General features: G+C 46.4%; 1 protein-coding gene and 1 long non-coding RNA gene across 2 annotated transcripts in view; one reads left to right on the top strand and one right to left on the bottom strand.

The window, feature by feature from the left end:
- The window catches only part of tshz3b (teashirt zinc finger homeobox 3b), a 28,816-nt gene extending 19,262 nt beyond the window's left edge, over positions 1–9,554 (bottom strand). Inside the window, exons 1-2 of the mRNA XM_085463822.1 lie at positions 9,499–9,554; positions 8,923–9,276 (exon numbers count right to left, since the gene is read on the bottom strand). Of these exons, the coding sequence (XP_085319948.1) occupies positions 8,923–8,962 (40 nt within the window). The 5' untranslated portion in view covers positions 8,963–9,276; positions 9,499–9,554. The remainder of the gene's footprint in view (positions 1–8,922; positions 9,277–9,498) is intronic.
- Positions 9,555–9,878: 324 nt separating this feature from the next.
- Positions 9,879–22,649, top strand: part of LOC146718033 (uncharacterized) — a 34,791-nt gene continuing 22,020 nt past the window's right edge. Inside the window, exon 1 of the long non-coding RNA XR_014921442.1 lies at positions 9,879–9,942. This is a non-coding gene — a long non-coding RNA (uncharacterized LOC146718033). The remainder of the gene's footprint in view (positions 9,943–22,649) is intronic.

Raw genomic sequence — 22,649 nt, 5'->3', positions numbered from 1 at the left:
CACACACACAGAGGTTTACATAGCTACAAGCTGTAATTATTCATGATGTTCAATAAGAACACAAGCACGTAAAACAGCGTTTAACGTTTCTGTTTCCTCTCTGATCACCACAAGAGGAATCAAACCCTCCTCCTCCTCTCCTGGAGGAGATCTCCGCCCTACTCTAACACACACACACACGAGGCCTGGCAAGGCCGTGTTTGATAAATGACACACGTCACTGTGTCAGGAGAGAAGGGCGGGTCTGTGATGTATGGAGCGGACGACGAGAGGGGGAAATCGACTGTTTGGCAGCGACACACCATTCGGCTCTCAGAGGCCTCCGAATACATGCAACACACACACACACACACACACACACACACACACACACACACACACACACACATACCTGTACACGGTCTCTGCAGGAAAATCACACTTTTGTGTTTTAAGCTGAAATCTAAGTTTACATCATTTCAGAACCAGAGAAACACTTTGGACCCGACTGAATTTTACCCATGATGCACCCTGATTATTCACATGCAGATTTATGTGTGTCTGAAAGTAGCTGCTGATGCCACAGACCACGCTACCTTTAGTCAGCACCATCCAGTGCTGGCAGTCCAGGACGCAACTGTTCAGGTGTAATCCGGATAAAAATGATGCTTCCATGGAAAACGTCAAATGGTAAATGGCCTGTATTTGTATAGTGCTTTACTTAGTCCCAATGGACCCCAAAGCACTTTACACTACATTCAGTCATTCACCCATTCACACACAGGTGATGGCAGCTACATTGTAGCCACAGCCACCCTGGGGCGCACTGACAGAGGCGAGGCTGCCGGACACTGGCGCCACCGGGCCCTCTGACCACCACCAGTAGGCAACGGGTGAAGTGTCTTGCCCAAGGACACAACGACCGAGACTGTCGGAGCCGGGGCTCGAACCGGCAACCTTCCAATTACAAGGCGAACTCCCAACTCCCAAGAGTCAATCTGCCCCAGGTACAGACTTTAAGGATTCAAGAAATCTGGATCATCTGTACTTTCAATGCCAGTGGCACCAAAACTAACAAAATGAATTATAAATTATAAAACCAAGCACACCATTGTTTTTCTTGTGACATTACCAATAAGTCTGATGTGTCACATGGCCCTCTTCCTATTGAAAAAACGAAAGTTGTATCCAAGATGGCCGACTTCTAAATGGCCACCATGGTCACCACCCATCTTGAGGAGTTTGCCCCCTCACATATACTAATGTGCCACAAACAGGACTTTAATATCACCAACCATTCCCATGTTATTATGGTGTATCCATATAAATGGCCCACCCTGTACAGTCATTATGTCTGCTATGTGGGTATCAAACTCAACTGCTGTGATCACATTTAAACTCTTACTTCATAACCTTGATTTTACCATACAGCTCACAGTTTGTGGTATCTTACATTTATCTATGAACTGTAAGTACAGAGCATCATAAATAAACTGACAAATGTATGAAAACAGTTATCATGTACAAAGTCGTTTGATACACTTCCAGTTTTTATTTCATTTTTCCTGTTACGTAGTCTGGATCCAGTCCTCTGCTGGGATCAGGACTGATATTAATCCTGATCCTGCTGAAACGCAGAGAACAACTCCGACTGGATCCAGTTTGATCTTCTACGATCACATAATCCTGGTCTTCCTGTGAACGACCAGATTTCTGGATTTGGTTTCACTGGATTTGAACACTGGGCGCTGGATTTAGGGTTAGTGAATCCAAGGGTGACGAAAATATTCAAGACTAAAAGTCACATTTGACTTCTACAAACCGAGCATGGCCAACACGTCTGCAGTTTTTGTGAAGCTGGTTTTCCAGCATTCAGTTGAAGCCCAGCATCACGTGTGTGTGGGGTGGGGGGCTGCTGGTTGTATCAGGTGTTTATCTATGCAGCTGACTTTTTTTTCATTGACACAGAAGAAGAAGAAGAAGAAGAAGAAGAGTTCATTGAGAATTAAAGGTGGAGAAGCTGCTGGTGGATGTGGGCAGGCAGGCGGGGTAGGGGGGTATCAATCGCAGGCGGGGAGGGGGTGGGGGTATCAATCACAGTCCTGTTTGGCAACAGAGATGCTAGTATTTCAAATAAAACAGGCAAACGCAGACAAATGGCCTGAACACGGGGCTGTAACCTGAACCCAAACTCTGGCTTTGTCTCGCTTTTTTCCTGGCTCGCCGTCTTCCCCCTGCCTCTTTTCTCTCTGGCAGCCGAGGTGGCTGACATCTGCAGAGTGCATTTAAAGAGAAAAAAATGTGTCAGAGGAGTGTGATGCACTCTTTTGCACCCCCCCACACACACACACGGCCCCCCTTGCTCGGTTTCATTAGCTCACTGGCAGGGTGGCACTTCTCAAGCTCATTACTGAGGAAGGATTTATGGCGCGGCAGCCAGTGGCGGAGAAAAGGCATCTGTCAATAATTGCAGGGAGCAGCAACTCCCATCTCCACCAGCTTTGAAATCTCATTAGGTATGCAGTTATCAGGCATAAAGATCAAAAACATTACTCAGCTCCGACAGAAACCGACCAAGAAACATTAATTAGCAACAGGCCCTCACAGTAGAAAATAAAACAGCCTTCCTCCTCCTCGCCCCCTCCCTGCGTTCAGCATGGACGACTCTCTCTCTCTCACCTGCCTCCACTCACACACACACGCACACACACACACACACACACACACACACACACGCACAGACACACACACGCACACACACACACACACACACAAACACACACACACGCACACACACTCATCTGCTCCATGCAGATCGTTGTGTGTGGCGCTCTGAGCGTACAGTGGGGTTTTCTGGGATGTTGAATGGTTAAAAACTAAAAAAAAAAAAGAAGCAGAGCCCGAAGACAAACCCGCAAACAGGAAGTGATCAGCTACTCTGGACCAAAACTGGCCGTCTGTGAACGACCCAAGCTTCATCCTCAGAGAGGATGCGAAACACTGCGTGGTGGAGACACTGTCGGACAAAGAAACTGTATCCACAGCCTGGAATCACTCTTAAAGGGACGAAACTGGAATAACAATGATCGGACGTCCTCCACAGCTGCTGATCTGTTCTGGGACGAAATCTGAAAGAGTACAGATTTCTGTTTGATGGAGGATCAAAGCCCTCCAACAAGGTAAGAAAGTAAAACTCGCAGCAGGTTCACCTTTGCCCTCTGACCTGATTGCAGGTTAAAGCTCAATAAATTTGATATATTAATAAGTTTAAAGTTAAATAAAGTTCTGCTGCACTTTTCCTGCCTGCTTTCAGCTCAGTGCTGGCTCACAAACACGGCACTCAGATCAAAACTTTCAGAGGCTCTGATCTGTGTGTGTCTGTGGACTGAAGAGGAAGGCCCTGTCAGCCTGAGGAGGATGTCAGCTTAGGCTGGCCCTGATTACCAGACCTTCAGACGGGTCCTCGCTGCCGGCTCTCCTGCCTTTCATCACACTCACGCACGCACGCACACACAGACTGATGGCTGCCAGTCTCGTCTGGGTTAGGCCAAAGCCTCCGTGGGAAAGCGAAGGACACACACATTTCGCAGACATAAAGGGAACCCCCACTGAGGGTAAGAAGAAACCAGACCTGGAGCTGAGCCCAGATGACACTCAAAACAGACACACACACACACACACACACACACACACACCTTGTCTCAACACTAACTCTTGTCTCAACACTAACTCATCCTCCAACTGGGCCTCTCGTCTCTCGATGTGTCTCCTGAGCATGACAGGAAGTCTAACGGGCCGTAAAAATAAAGGCAGCAGTTGGAGAGGAACGGCCGAGCTTCTTAAAGAGACTCAAAGCATCATTCAGAGTTTGAGGGAAATGATGACGATGATTAGGAACCCTCTGTGATGAAGAGCGTGGGAGCAAAGAAAATCTCAAAGCAGGCTGTGTAGCTGTCTCAGTAATAATCTGTGAGACCAGTGTGTGTGTGTGTGTGTGTGTCACAGAAACCTTGTTTATCCTGAACACACACACACACACCTGTCATTCTTCCCTCCGTCACGTCTTCTCTGTGTCGCTTCAAGAATGAAAACGATTTCCCTTTAAACACACACTGCTGATGTTTTAGCTGCTGTTGTTCTGACTCCCCCCCCCCCACACACACACACACACACCAGGGTGTTTGGAGAGGAAGAGGAGGTGAGCAGGGAGCAGACAGACAGAGGAGAGGGGGGAGAAGAAATGAGGAGGAGCGGATGCAGCCTTGTGAGCCAATTTAAGAAATAACTGCTGATGCATCAGCTATCGACTGTTTGAGCGCTCGTGATAACGCTCAAGGCGAAACTGGGAGCGAATGACAGCATCAACTGCCGGCAATAAAGTGCAGAGCGCCAGACCAAGGGAGGCTAATTGACAGCTGTCAACCTAATGGGAGCCGTGACGGAGGATTGTGAGAGAGAAGGAGAAGAAACACTGTTTAGAAACCATCAGCCACTTATCCTGGAGGAATGGGGGGACCCCCCGTGACTGTCGTTTGTCTGCTCGCCGGCTTCTTCGTTCCTTTCTGCTTCCTCCCGCCTGTGCGCATAATCTGCTTTACAGTGTCAATGGCTTCCTGTCCGTCCTTGTGATCCAATATTTAACTACGGTACAATCACAGCATCCGCCAGCTTCAAACGCTTCATTAAGGGGCCGAGTTTAACCGCAGCGGGTCACAGACGACGGCCTTGGTGTTCCAGCCTCACGCTGAACGAGCTTCAGAGACCGTGGCGTATTCCCGTACACGTCTCTGACCTCACAGCTCATCTGACCTCATATATTTACTCCAGATAAAGATCAAATTTTAGGGCTACGTCTCTGAGTCTGAGAACCACAAAAACACCAAACCTGCTTTGCTTTGGGTCCTTCTCTTTGTGCACAACACATCATTTCCTTATTTTTCCGGAAATGTGCTTTTTATTTTTCAGGTAAACTTCTAAGTTCTCCGCCTGAAACTGATGGTGTCACGATGGTGACACTTCCTGTTTGGTTTCAGATGTGTCCTCTCAGCTGAGATCCACTCACATTCACCATAAGACAGACACTATCTCTGCCTTTAAGATTGAAACTTTCCTTTTTGCTAAAGCATATAGTTAGGGCTGGACCAGGTGACCCTGAATCCTCCCTTAGTTATGCTGCAATAGACGTAGGCTGCCGGGGGATTCCCATGATCCTTGTTCTGATGGATGTCTCTTTGCTTCCCATTTCTGATTGCCAGGTCTTTACTTTATAAACACCTTCAGGTGACTGTTGTTGAGATTTGAATCGAACGGTTTGTAGACGAGGTTACGTACGAGTGAGCGCCCTGCAGGCTGGGGAACCAATAATATCACAGCTTTAAGGAACCAATCACAGTGTGCGAGTCAAACAAATAATGACGTGGAAACATCGTAACGACTGTGAAACAGCGATCAAATGTCCATATGTAGCAGTTTGTAGCATTGTTACCGTGGTTACCGCCTGATTAGGGCAGGCCGGACGTGAAAAAGACCCTCAGATATCGAGTCACCAGAATAACGCTGGTTCGTGATCAGATCGTGTTTTCTTAAAAATCCTTTTACGGCCTTTTTTGAAGCTGCTGCAGATCGGCCATGTTGGAGCAGGCGGTGGAAGCCACTCCCACTTTAACTCTGTGACATCAGGAAAGTGCCGCTCGGCTGGAGACAGGCTTCCTTCCTCACATTGTTTTCTAAGACCTGCAAAAAACCAGCTCAACAGTTTGTGTTTGAGAACGCAACACTTTATTATTCTAACTGCTGCAGTCGTCCGCCGAGCCGTCGAGGACGCCGAACATCCGAGTCGTGGTATACGTCTGGCATTTTCAGGTTTTTTGCTTAAAATCTAATTTTAACAAAGTCAAAAGAAGAAAACAGTCATCAGCGGTTCCAGAGATGAAGAGACCCGGAGCAGCTTCGTTTGAAGGGAAAACGTGCGTGTGGCCCGTGTTGGTTCACCGGCGACCGAACATGCAGCAGCTGAGCGCATGGGCACGAAAACGGCGCGGGGTTCTTCGTGAACATCTCCTTAACCCGAGGAAAAAGGCCGACCTCTGATACCTGAGCGTCTTCAGCAGCCATGTGTGTGTGTCTGTGTGTGCGTCTGTGTGCGTGTGTGTGCTGTTCACTAACAGGTGAAATAAATCAGAGACGAGTGGCATGTTTCTACGACTAACCAGAGCTCAAAGATCATCTGACAAACCTTGACGTGACTTTTGGAGCTCAAAAAGTCTCTGAATCGTTTCTACTGAAAGACGTCGCACACCGAGGAAAGCGCCAACCTTCCCTCCGTTTGAGCCTCACAGTGATCAGCTCACCCATAACATCACGAGTCACATGATCTTCAGCCTCATCGTCACCTGATTTTACCGAATTATGATGAAAAGCTGCAGTTTGGAAGATAATCATTAAAACTTTAAACAAACTCAACCAGCTGAACTTTAACGATGGATCTCGTTACATCACGGAGACAATGACACACTCACGCACACACACTCCTATGAACTAAGACTTGTTGTCCTCACACGAGTGTGTGTGTGTGTGTGTGTGAGGACTTGTAATTCAAATGTAAGACGTGCAGGCGCCTCACTGATGATGGCGTTTTTTTGTTTGGGGATAAATAACGGCGCTGTGCTGTTTGATGGTGGAACTTCCTGTGTGAGAACAATGAAGTGTGACTTTGAAGCTTGGGGACAAAAGCCCGCTGATGTCACGAGCTCGGAAAAAATAAAGCCTCCTGCTCAGGACGGTCACCTCGAATGAACCCTCACCGGCGGCGGGGTGGACGGGAGGCAAACGAGGACGGCGTACGATCATGTTGATTAAATCCAGCGATGGTGGAGAGCTAATTGGCGAGCGTGACAATGTGCGGAGCTTGTCATCTCCAATCATTAGGCCTGTCACAGATCCATCAGCTGCTCGGCTAATTAGCACAACGCTAATGAAGCTGGCAAAACAACTCCTCTTAAGACAGCTGAGCGCGCTCCGTCACCACGGCAGGAAGCGTGTGTGTGTGTGTGTGTGTCGGGTGGTGAAGGGGAGAAGAAACGGGTCTAATGTTCAGAAGAGCTCAGCAGAGACTCAAAAATGTAAACGCCAAGAAAACGGCAAGGTTTGGTTACAAAGAGAAAATGTGAGTGAGAGAAGGAGCATCAGATTCACCTCCTCACTGTGAGGCCACGCCGCTAACTGCTGCGCCACCGCGCCGCCCTGGCCTGCAGGAACAATCCTCTGAACATCCTCACACTGACACGGAAACACACAAATGTGCTTTTAGATGAGAAACATGGCGTCCAGTAAAAACAGTCTGCGCATGTGGAGCGCGTGCTGTGAGCTTGCTGTGGCGTGCACGACCAAACTTTCACCTCAGACAAGCGTGTCCTGAGCACACGTGCTGCTCAGGGAACAGATCAGCGTCACGGCGGAACACGCCGAAGGAAAAGCAGGCTCCTCGGCCCAAAACTCCGAATCATCCTCCCAGAACTCTGTCACCACACGGCAACCAGTTTGACATCACCCTCTCAAACTCAATCTTCCAAAACCGCTCAGCTCGCAGCTGCAGGACGAGGAGAGGAGGAGAGGAGAGGAGGAGAAAAAATAGGACGTGGCTGCTAGTTTGAAATGAAGCTCCTCCTTCAGCAGGCACGTTTATTCTCAAGAAAGAAATCCATCGTTTAGCTTCTGCATCCATCCGCGGCTTTAACCCCTCCCGGCATGTCCATTACCCCCCCACCCCCCAGCACTGATTGACCATAAGAGCCTCTGATGAATGTGGCTGTCAGCGTTCAGACGATTGAATCAAATATGAAGCAAAGCCTCACATCTGTAACACCACAGTGTGTGTGCGCGCTCAGCAATCCTCCAGTTAAAGCCAAACACCAAAGGTTAAAGGTCATCGTAAAATGATCTGTGATTCAGCAAGATGTTAAGCTGAGCGCTAACAACAGAACGAGGTGAGCGCTGAAGTTTGTGAGGTCGACGTGACTTCAGCCTGTCTGGGGGGAGGAGGAGGAGGAGGAGATTATTGGGAATGAACAGATCAAAAGCCCGGTCGGGTGACGGGTGATCAATCAGGCGTCAAATCAAAGATGGCGACTGTCCATTAAGCTCTTTTCCAGCATCACTCCCTCCTCGCTCTGCAGCCCGTGAACTAATCTTTACTTGGGGAGAGAAGTCTTTCCCAGAAACTGAAAGAGGAGGGAAAGAAAACAGAGGTGGAAAAATCTGAGGGCCGGGAATGACCGGCCCCCGATTATCGAGGATAAATCGACGGCCGGAGGAACAACGAGAAACTCAGAAATATGACGACACTAAAAATGAGAAAAATGTTTTAAAAATCCATCAACTAAAAAAGAACAAGATAAATCTGACTTTGTTTTCTGTCGGTTATTTGGTAATCCTCAAAAAACCCATTGGAGTCGGCAGACCCAAGGTGCTGGGTCCACACTGAGCCCGACCAAACCTTTTCCTAGAGCTCATACTGACCTTTGACCTCTGCTGGAAGCTGATGGTCACATGTGTGAAGAGCTGAAGGTTTATTCTGAAAATTCACTTCATCGAACATGCAGCCTACAGGTGTGTGTGTGTGTGTGTGTGTGTGTGTGTGTGTGTGTGTGTGTGTGTGTGTGTGTGTCAAAATAAAAATATTTTACTCAAAATAAACTCTCACACACTCCAAACACACGTTGGGTTAAAACGGTAAAAATCTGAAAAATAAATCCAGCTGTCTGTTTTTAACTAGAGATGCTGTGTGTGCGTGAGAGCGCGTGTGTGTGAGAGTGTGTGTGTATGACAGTGTGTGTGTTTGTGTTTGGAGTGTGTGTGTGTGAGAGAACGAGTGTGTGTGAGAGAGTGGGGAAATATTAATGAAAAGTAGCTGCTTAGCGGAGGGGGGCAAACAGCGGGGCTTACCTGCGGCGCGCCGCGGCGCTTGCTGCTTCCTCCGCGGCATGTCGGCTCAGGAGTCCGGCGGAGAGTCGCTCTGAGTCGGCGCTGATCCGAGGCAGCCCGGGGGCTCCGCGGAGCTCCGGCAATGTGCCCCCCCGCTGCTCTCAGGACTCCCGCATAGAGCGGGGAGGGTGCGTGGGGAGCGGGGGGGGGGGGGGGGGGGGGGGGCAAAAACTGCAGAAAGGAGATTTAAAGAGGTGACGGAAGACCGGCGGGAGTCCCGGTCCGTGGCCGAGCCTCGGCGCGCCGCTCCGGCAGCAGCAGGAGGAGCAGCTCCGCCTCTTGAGTCGCCGATGAGTCCGAGCTGCAACAGGCGAGCTGCGGGGACAAAACCGGAGGACAGACCGGAGGACTGCGTCAGTCAAAGTCCGCAAACCTGCCGCGCGCGCACTGAGCGGCGCTTCGTCTCCGGTTCAAGCTCCGCGCTGAGCGGCGTCACGTAGCTCCCTCCTCCCGACCTCCTCTCTCCCTCTCTCTCTCTCTCTCTCTCTCTCTCTCTCTCACACACACACACACACACAAACACACACACACACTTACTTTGCGGGCTGGGACTTCGCCGCGTGCCTCCCGGTGATCACGCGCACTTCTTCAGAGCGGGAACAAACATCCAGATAAAACTGCTTCTGCACCGGGAGCGGAGGAGCGGAGGACCGGAGGAGGTGTTTGTCCGCTTTGAAAAATCCGCTGAAGACAAGTCCCTCACTCACCGTGTGCGCGTGAATCGATGAGATGCGTGCTTGATTGGATCTCCCTGCTTGCAATAATGTGCATGAGGAGGAGGAGGCTCGGGCTGCCGTTGAGACTTGCTCCTTCTGCCCAGGAGCGCCTCCCTCTGCGCTCCTGCTAGAACAAGGAGCCGTGTCCGCGCGCAGGTGAGCTCCCTCAGGTGAGGCCACGGTGAGGAGGCGCGGAGCCGCTCGCGGACGAGAGCAAAGTTTGGAGGAGGAGGTTTTCCGGCGCTCGGATCTTCGCGCAGACCCGGTGAGTGTCCCGTGTGTGCCCGCGCGCTCTCCGCGGCTCGCGCTCCGAGTGTGTGTCGGACTGAGCGCGAGCTGCTGCTGCTCCGTTAGATCCGCCCCAGCATCTGTCCGTCTCTCCATTGGCGCATCCATCAGTGTCACACACACACACACACACACACACACACACACACACACACACACACACACACACACACCACTCCCACTACGCGCACGCGCTGACTGACACGGTCCACTTTGGGAAATCAAAGCTGCGTTTCTTCTTCTGTGAATCAGAGAAACACGGAGCCACGCGGAGAGGACACACACACACACACACACACGCACACACTCACTAAACACGCGCGTGTTTATGAGGGAAACAAAGTTTAACCCTCACGTGACCAAACTGAAAGCGAACAAACACATTTTTAGATTTTATTCAAAGATATTTCACATGTTTGAGAGTAATCTGATTACTCCGATCAGCTGTGTGTTTGTAGAAAGCGTAGCCTTAACACTTTTAAAGGTACTTTTAGTCTGCAAGTCAAACTGCGGCAGATGTGCACACAGATGTTAGCTGATTCTGTGCACTGTGTGTGTGTGTGAGATGTTGAAATCAAAGTAATTTTTTCAGATTGTTTTTCTTCTGATTTTAAAGTTTCTCAGCAGCTTCATTTAAATTTGGACTTTTATTTATTTTTAATTTGGTTTAAACTTTTTGTTTCACGTGAAAACATCAGCGCGCGCCGCACAGCCGCCTGCCTGCTCCTCTCTCTACAACAACAAAAAAAAAGAATAATATTAATTACATATTACAATAATACAAACAATCACAATAATTATTGTTATACTAAAATTATTCATAATATTAGTAATAATGTCAGTATAAAATAATTATAATTATTGATATAATAATAATTATTATTAGAATAATAGTTATTATTAAATATATTAATGATAATTATTATAACTATAATAATAATAATGATAATAATCATTACTATTGTTGTTGTGGAGGGGGGGTGAGGACATGTATCGCGGCGGGTTCATCTGTGAGGAAACGTCAGATGTCCGCAGCCTTTTCTGCTGCGCGTGCACGTGACAGATTTATTCTGAAAAAATGCGGCATAAATGTGCGGAACATCCGCAGTTATTTGGAAAACAGGAAATGATTTTCAAAGTTAGAGACAGAAAAGTTTTTTAATGGTTTTTTAAGCATGCGGGGAAAACCGACACACACGCCTTACTGCGTGCGCGTGTGTGTACGGGTCGGATTTTACGCAGTTTTTGCGCAGATTCCAGTTTGTTCTTTTTTTAAAACAACGCAAAAACTCAGAAACCTGTCCGGGGTCACTGATGGAGGTGACGTTTTTATGGGTTTGTTTTGTTAATTCACGCGCGCGCGCGCGCGCACACACACACACACACACAGATTTGTGAGCTGGGTGAAAATGATACATGAATAAAAACAACGGACGAAAGTGTTCACGGAGCTCTGAGCTCACTTAAACTGACATCCAAAATCAAAACTCTCAGCAGTTTTTTAGTATTCACAGTTTAAAATGACTCAAACACAGTTTGTTGATATTTTTAAAGACTGAAAATAATTTTAATGTTCACACAGAAATCAAATTGATCAGTTTATTAATGATCTTCTAGTAAACTGATCAGTTTCTGGTAGATCCATTTGCAAACATTTTTCCAGTAAAATGGTTAAAAATCAGGAAACTTAAATTCAGCACAGATGGAATTTCTCTCGTTATCTGTTCCTAAAAATGAGACCAATAATCTCTGCAGGCCCCTCGCAGTCTGAGACCAGCTGCTTCATCCCACCGTCTCGGCCGCCGCCTCCAAAATAAAAGACAAAAAAAAGAAACCTGGCAAGCTTGTGCTTTTATTTTACAGAGAAGAGAAAAAAATCACATTTGCATGAAACCAAAACAGGACAGGCTCTCCACCTGAGAGCTCCCTAACTCCCACAGAAGGAGCTGAAGGGGCAGGTAGCCCCCCCCCACACACACACACACACAGACACCCCCACCCACACTGTCCTCACTCCTCCTCTTCCTCTGTGGGTGAGTTGCGGAGCTAGCAGGGTTGAGGGGGCAAGTGCTGACCAGCCCTCTTTCTTTCTCTGTCTGCTGTTATTAGGTCACCACACACACACGCACACACCCCTCTGCTCTCCTCTGGTCAGTGCTGCCACCAGGGAGTGGGGTAATTTAAGCCCTCCTTGATGCAGCCTATTCATCACTGTCCCGCGCTGCGCCTTCAAAATTAAAGTCTGATCTCCAACGTTCAACTGGAACCAGATAAAACCCGGCAGAGGTCACAGACGGAGGGCCGGGTAGGTCGCAAACCGAGCCGAGGCTCAGCGGGAACACAAAGTCGCCGCTCGAAGTTTTATCGTTGTCTTCATCGTCTTCATCGTCTTCATCATCTTTATGTTGGTTTGTTGGGGGGAGGGTGCAGGTCAGGCTGAAGCCTTCAGATGATTCCCCACAAATCCAAACTGTGAACTCGGCATTGAGAACAGAAAAAATGCTCCCCACGATCGGGGGAAGCATGCTCGAGCGGCGCTCAGAGAGGCTTTTTCTAACAGACCTGATCAGAAACAAACTGGGAACTTGTTAAACCCCTCGGCAGCTTTTAAAAGCTCCTCGCCGTTCCACATCTCAGCTTCACAACTGCTGCTGGGCGGAGGGTTCCTCCCCCAGGAACATGAATTTTTATGAATGCAAAGAAAAGTGATAAAAATGAGGCAGCAGGTCTTGAGGATGAAGCTGGGTGTCCCTCTCAGTCGTGGACAGGGGTCAGAGGTTACTGCTCGTGTCATATGGATCTGTGTTCCCGGGATTCTCTCCCTGCTCTAACTGGAAACCAGTCAGAAAAATACACCACCAGTCTCAGCCTCCTGCTTGCCAGACATATGAGAGAAAAACTGTATTTTCATATTAACAAATATTTAAAAGTGATATTGTTCGTTGTTTGTCTCTGGTTTATTGGTGGCAGAGGTGCATTTGTTTTTTTTTTCAAATTTTGACTTGTTTTTAAAAAAATCAAACTGGATAAACTGGACTCGATTGAAACTCAGAGAGGACGGGACGCGTTCATTCAGATTTCCTGTCGGCCGAGCAGAGACGCGTCCTTGCTTCAGAGCACGTTTCAGTCAGCTGTGCTGGGTTTTTTTCTGGCAGGACGGAGAATTAAAAATTTAGTGAAATGAGAATCTGCTCGCTGCACGAGGATCGTTAGAGGAGGAAAATCATCTGAAGCGTTTCTTTGTGTCCTTGCAGCCGCCGAGCCGTCACTCTGACTCCTCTAACGCTCACGCTAAAAGGTAAAAAAATGAAGCGACGTTAAAACATTTAACACACAAACACACACAATGGAGAACAGGCAGGAAAATGTGTGTTTTTACGGCAGTGCGGTGAGGATATTTTTGGCTGCAGGTATTTCTCAGGAAGAGTTTGTGTGTCTGATGACTTTGTTTTTATCAGCGTACAGTAAGACGGCGCACCGCTGAGTGACTCACTGCTTCCTCCTCACTGCGAGTGTGTGTTTTCTGTGGAAGTGTGTGTGTGTGCAGAAACCAGGCTGACAGCTGCAGCTCATTACAGGCACTATTACTGATGGGGACTGCTGGGGGAAATTCCTTCTTCCACAGAGCAAGCCACCCTGTTTACCACACACACACACACACACACACACACACACACACACACACACACACACACACACACACACACATATTCATAAAGTGGAGCTTCAACATCTGTAAGCAAAACAAAAGGAAACAGAAACATTTCTGTTTCCTTTCACTGTGGAGTGGAACACTGAGAAAAACATTAAAACATGAATGGAGCTCCTGCAGGAGACGCGATCGCTGTCTCCGGGTACGAGCGGCCTCCTCGACACAGCGTCCGCACCAGTGCCGTGAGTGGGTGCGCACGTAAATACAGACACATCCACAGCCACGGGCGGAGCACTCTGAGAGGAGATGAGATCATCCACACACAGTCAGAGTATACAGTGTCCAGTGACGTTAATGAGAGGGCTGAGAGCCAGACGCACATGTGTTACAGTCATTAGGACAGACTTCAGGCCACTGCGCTCCATTACTGAGCCGCTTGCAAACATGGGGGGTTTCTCAAAGCCATGCTCAGGGACCACCGGGGCTCCATCACAGGCCTAAATGAACCCCCTGAGGTCTCAGTCGCCGTTAGACACAACACGACCAAAATCCGAAGACTAACCCGGATAATTCATTTTTATTATTAAATATATTCATTTTGCAAAACAGGAAATATTCACTCTGTCTCACATGCGTCAAAAAAAGCTCAGATGTTTGCTAAAACAGTTCAGGTCTTTCTCTAATTCTAATATATCAGGGTGATTTAGGCCACAGCACAAAAAAATCTGCCCAAAACCCTGGCTTTTGGTAATTTAATTACATGTAAAAGTACTGAGAAAAAATTTCCTTTGAATGAATCGTGGTAAAATAAATTTCCTTGACTCGTGTGCAGTCAGTTTATATCAAATAAACTTTAATGATTAATTACTGGAATAAATAAACTTTGATATTATATATTTCAGTTGCATTTTACTCACATGTTTACTGAGGGGTAAAAATATATAATAATTTTTTGAGTGAGTGTAACACAATAACTTACTCCAGCTTTCAGTAACCATTTGGTTTGGCTGGTTTTGTCCGCTCACTAAACAAGCAGATTATTTAAAAACCATTTACTGTTTCTCGTACACCTGTACACAGTCTTTCCATTTGCTGACCAGGTGGATGTTAGGAGTTCAATGCAGAGAGATTATTTTTCATACATGCGATGAAGAGATGTTCAGATACTGCAGCGTCCCTCCCTGATTAAACTTTTCCAGCTGAATGTTTCAATTTTCAATTTAATGAAAAACTCAAATACCCAGTGTGGCTGACAGGTGAAAGGAAATCTCTTCCTCCCAAACGCCTCCCATCAAACACTGTCTGCCTCTTAGATCTGATGTGGGTTAGCCATGTCTACGTCAAAATTTTTCTCGTTTCATTTTAAGTGTTTGAAAATGAAATGAGAAGAAGCATTCTTCCCTAAAACGTTCAGTGTCTGGGCAAACCACGAGACCAGGTTTAAGGTTTTAAAAACTGCGCTGAAAGATGTACATACATACATCGACCATCCATTGACTGTCCATCAACCATCCATCACTCGTCCATCGACCATCCATCAACCATCCATTGACCGTCCATCAACCATCTATTGAACATACATCGCCCATCCATTGACCATCCATCGAGCATCCATCAACCATCCATTGAACATCCATCAACCATCCATTGACCGTCCATCTACCATCTATTGAACATACATCATCCATCAACCATCCATCACTCGTCCATCTATCTACCATCAACTGTCCATCTACCATTCATCAACTGTCCATCATCCATCAACCATCCATTGACCGTCCATCAACCATCTATTGAACATACATCGACCATCCATCGACTGTCCATCTACCATCTATCGACCATCCATTGACCAACTATCGAACATCCATTGACCATCCGCACACACTTAGATTTGATTCATTTTAAGGGCTTTAAAGGCAGACGTAAGATACTTATTTATTTTGAGTTTACATTCCTCAGTGCGTACAGGTTCAGTGTGGCTCAACCTACTCTGCTTGTTTCCTGCCCCTTGGACACTATTCCTCCCAGAGCTCTTCATGAGTTTCTACTGGTCATCTCCCCTGACTTCTCCGTTATCAGTCAGTCACGATCATCTGGGTGATCCACTGGTTTAGATCATTACTAATTGCAGGTCCTTTTGCAAACTTCAACTCGTTTCTTAAATCCCAGAGAAAACTGTGGCCCATCAACTGCTTACAGCTGGTGCAGCCTTCGACAACACTGAGTGCACTATTCCCACTGTCATACTTAATATTCACCAGCCATCTCTAGGGATGGGTATTGTTTAGGTTTTATCTGATACCAGTGCCAAACCGGTACTTTTGAAATGGTGCCGGTGCTCAAACGGTGCTCGAACCGGTGCTTAAAGAATGGAGAACACAAACTTTGTCCAAAAACCTCTCATGTGTAGCTGTTTTTTTGTAAAAAGATAATAATGTTAGCCTTTTCTGCAGCTATGGGGCATATATGGTATCACTCTTGGCTGGAAGCAGTGCTTAATCAATGGAAAAAACACAAACTTTGTCCAAAAACCTCTCATATTTAGCTTTTTTCCACTTTTTGTTTGGTCATTTTAGCCTTTTTGGCCAGGGTGAAGGGAGTATCTGCCATCAAACAAGAAGACAGCCGCATGTAGCTATGATGATGTTTGCTAGTTCACCTTACATGCATTAATGTAATAACGTGGTTAGCCTACTCAACGTAAATTACACACGAACAACATTAAGCTACTCACGCAGAGAGGAACGGCTGCTGCTGCATCATCATCCTCATCATTTCTGCTACACTGGCAGGGCTAGGGGCCAGGACTCTCCTCTTTGGGTTCTTGGGAGATGTTGCTAACTCCGGGTCCAATAACAGGCACCACAAGCGCAGTAGATGTGCACGGTGTGAGGTCTCGCAGCAAGCTATCACATACGGTGTATTTCTTGGCTTTTAAAAAAACGCTATGCGTCGCCAGGTGTTTCATCATATTCAAGGAGTTACCTCCTTTGCACAGTATCACCTTAAAGCACTTGTTGCAGGCTGCTGAGTTTGCATCTTTTGCTGTGAAGTACAGCCAGACTTTGACCGCTTCGCTTTGGGCATTTTTAATCTGTAGCTCTGCTCTAAAAGAACGTACGTACCTGGGCCCGCCTACTATCCTTGAAAAGGTAAAATGATTGGCTAGAATCCAAAGTGTATGACATCACTGGAAAAAAAAAGCACCGAAATAAAGCACCGAAATGTGCGCTGCTTTTCGGTCTGGTTACTACCGTTTATGTCAGAACCAGTGCCATAATGGCAACGGATACCGGTACCCATCCCTAGCCATCACTAATATTAAGTATGATATAACGATCATCTCTGCACATATTGGGTGATACAAACAGATACAGAAGACCTAAGATACCACAGATTGCTTCATAAAGCATCTAACGACATAATGATGTCATCCAAACGTCATCTCTTTTTGTCCGGCACGTTTGGAAGCAGAATCATGGTCCGCATGCTTTGTTGTGCCAAGCACATCAGCTTTGACAGTATGAGCACTGTATTTATTTATTTGTTTATTCACATTATTACCTGCATTATGCAAAAAAGCAGAGGAATAGAAAAAGAAAAGGGGAGAAAAGACGAGGGTGGTTGAAGAGTTGAGGGTGAAGCCAACAGTCATGCTGGCCTCCACCAGCATGATGCTGCCCATCATGCTGGTGGAGGCCAGCATGACGGATAGCTCCGTAGGAAGCGTGGTGGCCCCATGATCGGAAGGTCGGGGGTTCGACTCCACTGAATGGCTACCCTGAGGTACCCCTGAGCAGGGTACCGTCCCTACACACTGCTCCCCGGGCGCTGCATTGATGGCTGCCCACTGCTTCACTGGGTGAATGGGTTAAATGCAGAGGAACTATTTCCCTATGGGGACTAACACATACACACATTAGGGCTGCTCAATTAATCGAATTTTAATCACGGTTACAATCTGGGCTTTCAACGATCATTAAAAATGACTGAGCCGATTATTAGCCCCTCCCTCATGCTTTACTCTCGCGCTGCTTCGTGTGGCAAATCGAGCGCACCTCTCTGCATTTCGAACACGTGTCACAACAATTAAGAGCAGCGGTCCCCAATCCCCGGGCCTTGGACCGGTACCAGTCCGTGAGTCGTTTGGTATCGGGCCGCGAGAGTTGAGGCTCAGGTATGAAATGTCTGGTTTTCAGGGTTTTTATCGGTTTTCAGCGTTATTTTGTTATCGTTTTGATTGTTAAGTCGGTTTTCCTGGGTCTTTTCACCTGTGTTATGAATAAATCTTCTTTTTTACGGTACCGGTACTAGTTTTATTTTGTTGTATTTATCCGCGACACCTTAAAGGCCGGTCCGTGAAAATATTGTCGGGCATAAACCGGTCCGTGGCACAAAAAAGGTTGGAGACCGCTGATTAAGAGGACCCAAGGGAAGCTCGGAAAGCTAAGCAGAAGTTATTTGGAGAGGAGAGTGACTGCCGTTGGTTGAAAAGAGAGGTAAAAAAAAACTTCAGTGGTGTTGCACACTATTTTATATTATTTTTAAAAGTCATTATTCAATACATTGTTATTATTAACCCTTTAAAGCCGGTCAGAGCAGCACGCTCCGTTTTGTGTAACTATTTTTAAATCCCTGTAGAACCTGAACCGCGTAAGCTAGCGCAATTTTTTTTTGCATATGAAACTGGAGGAGTTGTACTTACATCTTATGCCATCAGCTTGTCCTAGGTCATGGTTTCCTTCCACATATAGCTTTGCAAAAATTGCATAAAAAGCGCTTGCATGAACAAAAACATAATATTCCAGAAACACGTTTTGCCGATCCGATCAGCTGTTCGTAACACTTCGCACATGTCCGCCATTTCCTGCCCGAAACCGGAAGTGACGTCATTTTCGCGGAAAATGTAGTTTTTTACTTGTAGGCCTTAAAAGCCTATACTGGTGCTTTTATAAGTCATGTTTGACTTTTCTCAATAGTTTCTGGGATGCTTAGAACTCAAATTGCACTGCTGGAAATAGTTTATTTTGATGCACATGCTGTTTTCTTTGCAAATTTGCATCATAGGATTGTTTTTTTGTTTTTCCTGCAGTATATAAAAATTGCTGTATCTCCAAAATAAAACTATGAAGACACTCAAAATAAATTTCCTGTTGTTGTAAACTATTTTTTGCAACTTTTTTGTATTTAAAGTTTTGAGGGATAAACCTCTTAAATTTCTCCAAGTAGAGATATATGTAAAAAAAAACAAAAACAATTTTTAATTTTTTTGTAGTTTATTGCACTTTTTTGCAATTAATGTAGTTACTATGGACTTAATGCATACATATTATTAAAATATGGGCTATAAAAGTTGTATTGATGTATAGCAACTTGAAATGCTCCCACAAATGGCACTACAACATGTAAAAAAATAATATGGCGGACTTGTTTGTATAGTAGGTCTTAAAGGGTTAAATAAATATCGTCAAATAATCGAGATCTCAATTTCAGTGAAAATAATCGTGATTATCATTTTTGCCATAATCGAGCAGCCCTAGTATGATGGATTATGTAGAAAAAGTAGAATTGGGCTGAAAGATCTATCGCTTTATCACCTATTCAGGTTGTAAATCGTGTTTTTAAAAAGTAACTAAGTAACTAAGTAATTAATTACGTTTGAAAATAAGTAATCATTAAAGTAACGGGATTACTTTTTGGGGAAGTAATCAGTAATTAGTTACTGATTACTTTTTTCAAGTAACTTGACCAACACTGCACAAGACACAATAAACAACAATGGGAACTTTAACACACGGGAACACTACTGACACACATGAACCTAATGACAGGGCAGGGGAAGGGAAACTAAATACAATGAACAAAGAACATACTGGATTCTTTCAAAGTAAAACAGGAAACATGGAGACGTAGACATGACACACAGGGGAACCTGATAAACCATGAACTAAACTGCAAACTAAACATGGCTGAATAACTAGATAACTGAAAAGAAACTGGAATACAGATGAAATAACAACACAACATGAAACTCAGAAACACTGGGTCGCATGACCCAGGAACATGACACCTGGCTACTCTTTGGGTCTCCGAAAGGACTGTGACAGTGACCTCTGACCTCTGTGCCGGTGGTCCGGGTCTGCCTGGAGATTTCCTCCATCTCAGTCCTGGTAAGCTGAAGTTCTTGTACTCAGCCCTCAGAGCTTCTCCAAGGAGGTCAGTCAGGACTGATCATCTGCGCAGAACCTCAGCATTATTTCTGACCAGCGTCTGAAATCTCACATCTCAAAGCTCATCCAGTCTTTTTTTCATATCATTCAAGAAACATCACAGAATTCTGGCCTTCATGGCATCGCCCCTCCTCTTTCTTCACCTCCCTGCACGATCGTGTCACACTGTTATTAATGACATAACAAGCTCTTCATGGACTTTGTATGTCATTAAACACCAGCGGGCCTCTCCGATCTTCTGATCAGGTCTCCTGACTGTCTCGCACTGTGGTTTTAAATCCAGAGGTGATCACACTTTCAGTCTGTAGCTCCTGATCCTTAGAGCAGCCTTCCTCACCCCATTCAGGTCGAATCTTTTAAACGACCTCTGAAAACCTATTCTTACATTAGCTTCTTAGCTTTTTGGCTCTTCTAATGTTTGTGTGTGTGTGTGCATGAGAATGTGTATTAGACCATGTGTGTTGTATGTTTGATTGTGTACGCTTAATTTTAATGTGTAATTTTTGTCAAACTGTGAAACACTTTGTAACAGTGCTGTACAAATACAGTTATTCTTATTATTACATTATGGCAGTTAAGGCACATACTGTGTGTGCACTCTGTGCTGTCGTGTAACTGTGGCATTAATCAGCCTCTTAAACTGGAACAGGCTGCTTTTATTAATTATGTTCAATGAGACGGTGGTGGTGCCACTCTCAGCCAGCCCTCCCTCCTCGTTTAGAGGCACCAGTCACTTCCTGAAGGGAAGACAGCATCATTACAGCATAATGAAAATGGAGTCCAGTGAAGTGCAGTACAGAGTTCAGAAGGGACTCGTGCTTTAAATCCAGAGGTGACTTTTCTTGTGTTTACAACTTGTGTAAATGGAGGAAAAATCACTGCTGTAAGCTGGGACTGTGTTCCCGCAGATCTGAGGCATATTAATGGCTTCGTTTTGACACAAATGTCAATATTATGAAGGAAACACTGATGATCTTTCAATATATGAATTTTGTAGAAATGTGTCTGAAAACCTGAAACACTGCAGAGCGCTCCGCTCCTAACACATCGGCGCTCCTCCCTCCACCTGACGGTGTTAGGTTCTGCTCTGTCTCTGAAGACAGCTGAGTGTGTTTAAGGTTTTTAAACCTTTTTTGTTCTGTATTTTTTACATGATCAGAATAAATTGGGGAAAAAAAACAGTTCTGGTTAAATTACCACTGGTTGCAATATAGCTCCCACAAAAGTTTTTTTTAAATTCAGTTTAATGCCACAAATTTGAAAAAGTCAAGATTGAAATCTACGACTGGAATACTGGAAACTATGAATACTGCTGAGCACAGCTGTGAGACACGGACTCATCACGGTGCCTCTGATAAATATCGACAGGTTTAAAGAGACCGAGTGAATCCAGCCTCACATTTATCAACAGCGTTTCTCAGCCAGTGAGAAAATCTTCTGCTGCACGTCAGCCTGCTGCCCCCCCCCCCCCCCCCCCACACACACACACACACACACACTCTGAAGTGATACCCTGTCTCTGTGTTAAATGCAGGCACCCCGGGGTGCACCGGCCACACTTTCTCCTCAGTGACGGGCAGCTGGGGCCCTCGGGCCTCTGCGCTTTCTATCTGCTTTGACATCTACGTCGGTGTCACGGCTGCTCCACGCCTGCCTGAATTAGTGCTTTGGCGCTGGGGCTGAAACGGCCAGCGGTGTGCCCTGCCCCGGGGCCAGAAGACGAGAGGTCAATCTGCTCAAATGATTTTCCACTTCAGCACAGAGCAAGGACTCGTAGCTCTGGCACGTTCAGGAACGCGGAGGCTTCCGTACGCCGCCTGCTCCTCAAATGCTCAGAGGTTGAGTTTGATCTGCGCGGACAGACGGCGACGAAGCGCGGAGACGGCAGACATGTGCTGACCAGCAGATCGCCATCATCATGCCTCTGACCACGCTCAGTGATGTGCTGTGTGTGAGTGTGTGTGAGTGTGTGTGTGTGTGAGTGTGTGTGAGTGTGTGTGTGTGTGTGTCAGTGTGTGTGTGTGTGAGTGTGTGTGTGTGTCAGTGTGTGTGTGTGTGTGTGTGTGTGTGTGTGTGAGTGTGTGTGTGTCAGTGTGTGTGTGTGTGTGTCAGTGTGTGTGTGTCAGTGTGTGTGTGTGTGAGTGTGTGTGTGTGTCAGTGTGTGTGTGTGTGAGTGTGTGTGTGTGTGTGTCAGTGTGTGTGTGTGTCAGTGTGTGTGTGTGTCAGTGTGTGTCAGTGTGTGTGTGTGTGAGTGTGTGTGTGTCAGTGTGTGTGTGTGTGAGTGTGTGTGTGTGTCAGTGTGTGTGTGTGTGTGTGTGTGTGTGTGTGTGTGTGTGTCAGTGTGTGTGTGTGTAGTCCAGAGGAGTTTGTAAAGGCTTTCTGTCTGAGGTGTCAGCCTCCCAGAGAGAGGATCAAGTGCTAAGCTGAGGACTCAGGAGCTCAGTGCCAGCTCTGTGCACGTGTCCGTCCAGTAGCGCGCGCACACACACACACACGGAGGCAGTGACACATCCCTTTATCTGTAACTCCGGTGACCACAAGTCTGACTGCAGTCACCCCGCAAAGCTAAATCCACTCACTCAAAGGCCAGATCAGTGTGTGTGTGTTGGGATGTTCAGAGCTTCTGCAGAGAGCAGAGCTTTTCTCCTGAGGGGGAAGTGCAAAGTTGAAAGGCCAAACACACTTGTGGGGGGTCAGCGAGCAGCCTGGCAAGCGGAACAGAAACCTCACAGTGTGTGTGTTTATATTTGCCACACACACACACACACACACACACACACACACACACACACACACACA

Source organism: Copadichromis virginalis, linkage group LG1 (genome assembly GCF_057382275.1).
Source record: "Copadichromis virginalis isolate Kocher_CV1m ecotype Utaka linkage group LG1, C_Virginalis_male_GT1.1, whole genome shotgun sequence".
Lineage (NCBI taxonomy): Eukaryota > Metazoa > Chordata > Actinopteri > Cichliformes > Cichlidae > Copadichromis > Copadichromis virginalis.
The sequence above is the reverse complement of the archived record's forward strand: the minus strand, read 5'-3'. Positions and strand labels throughout refer to the sequence as shown.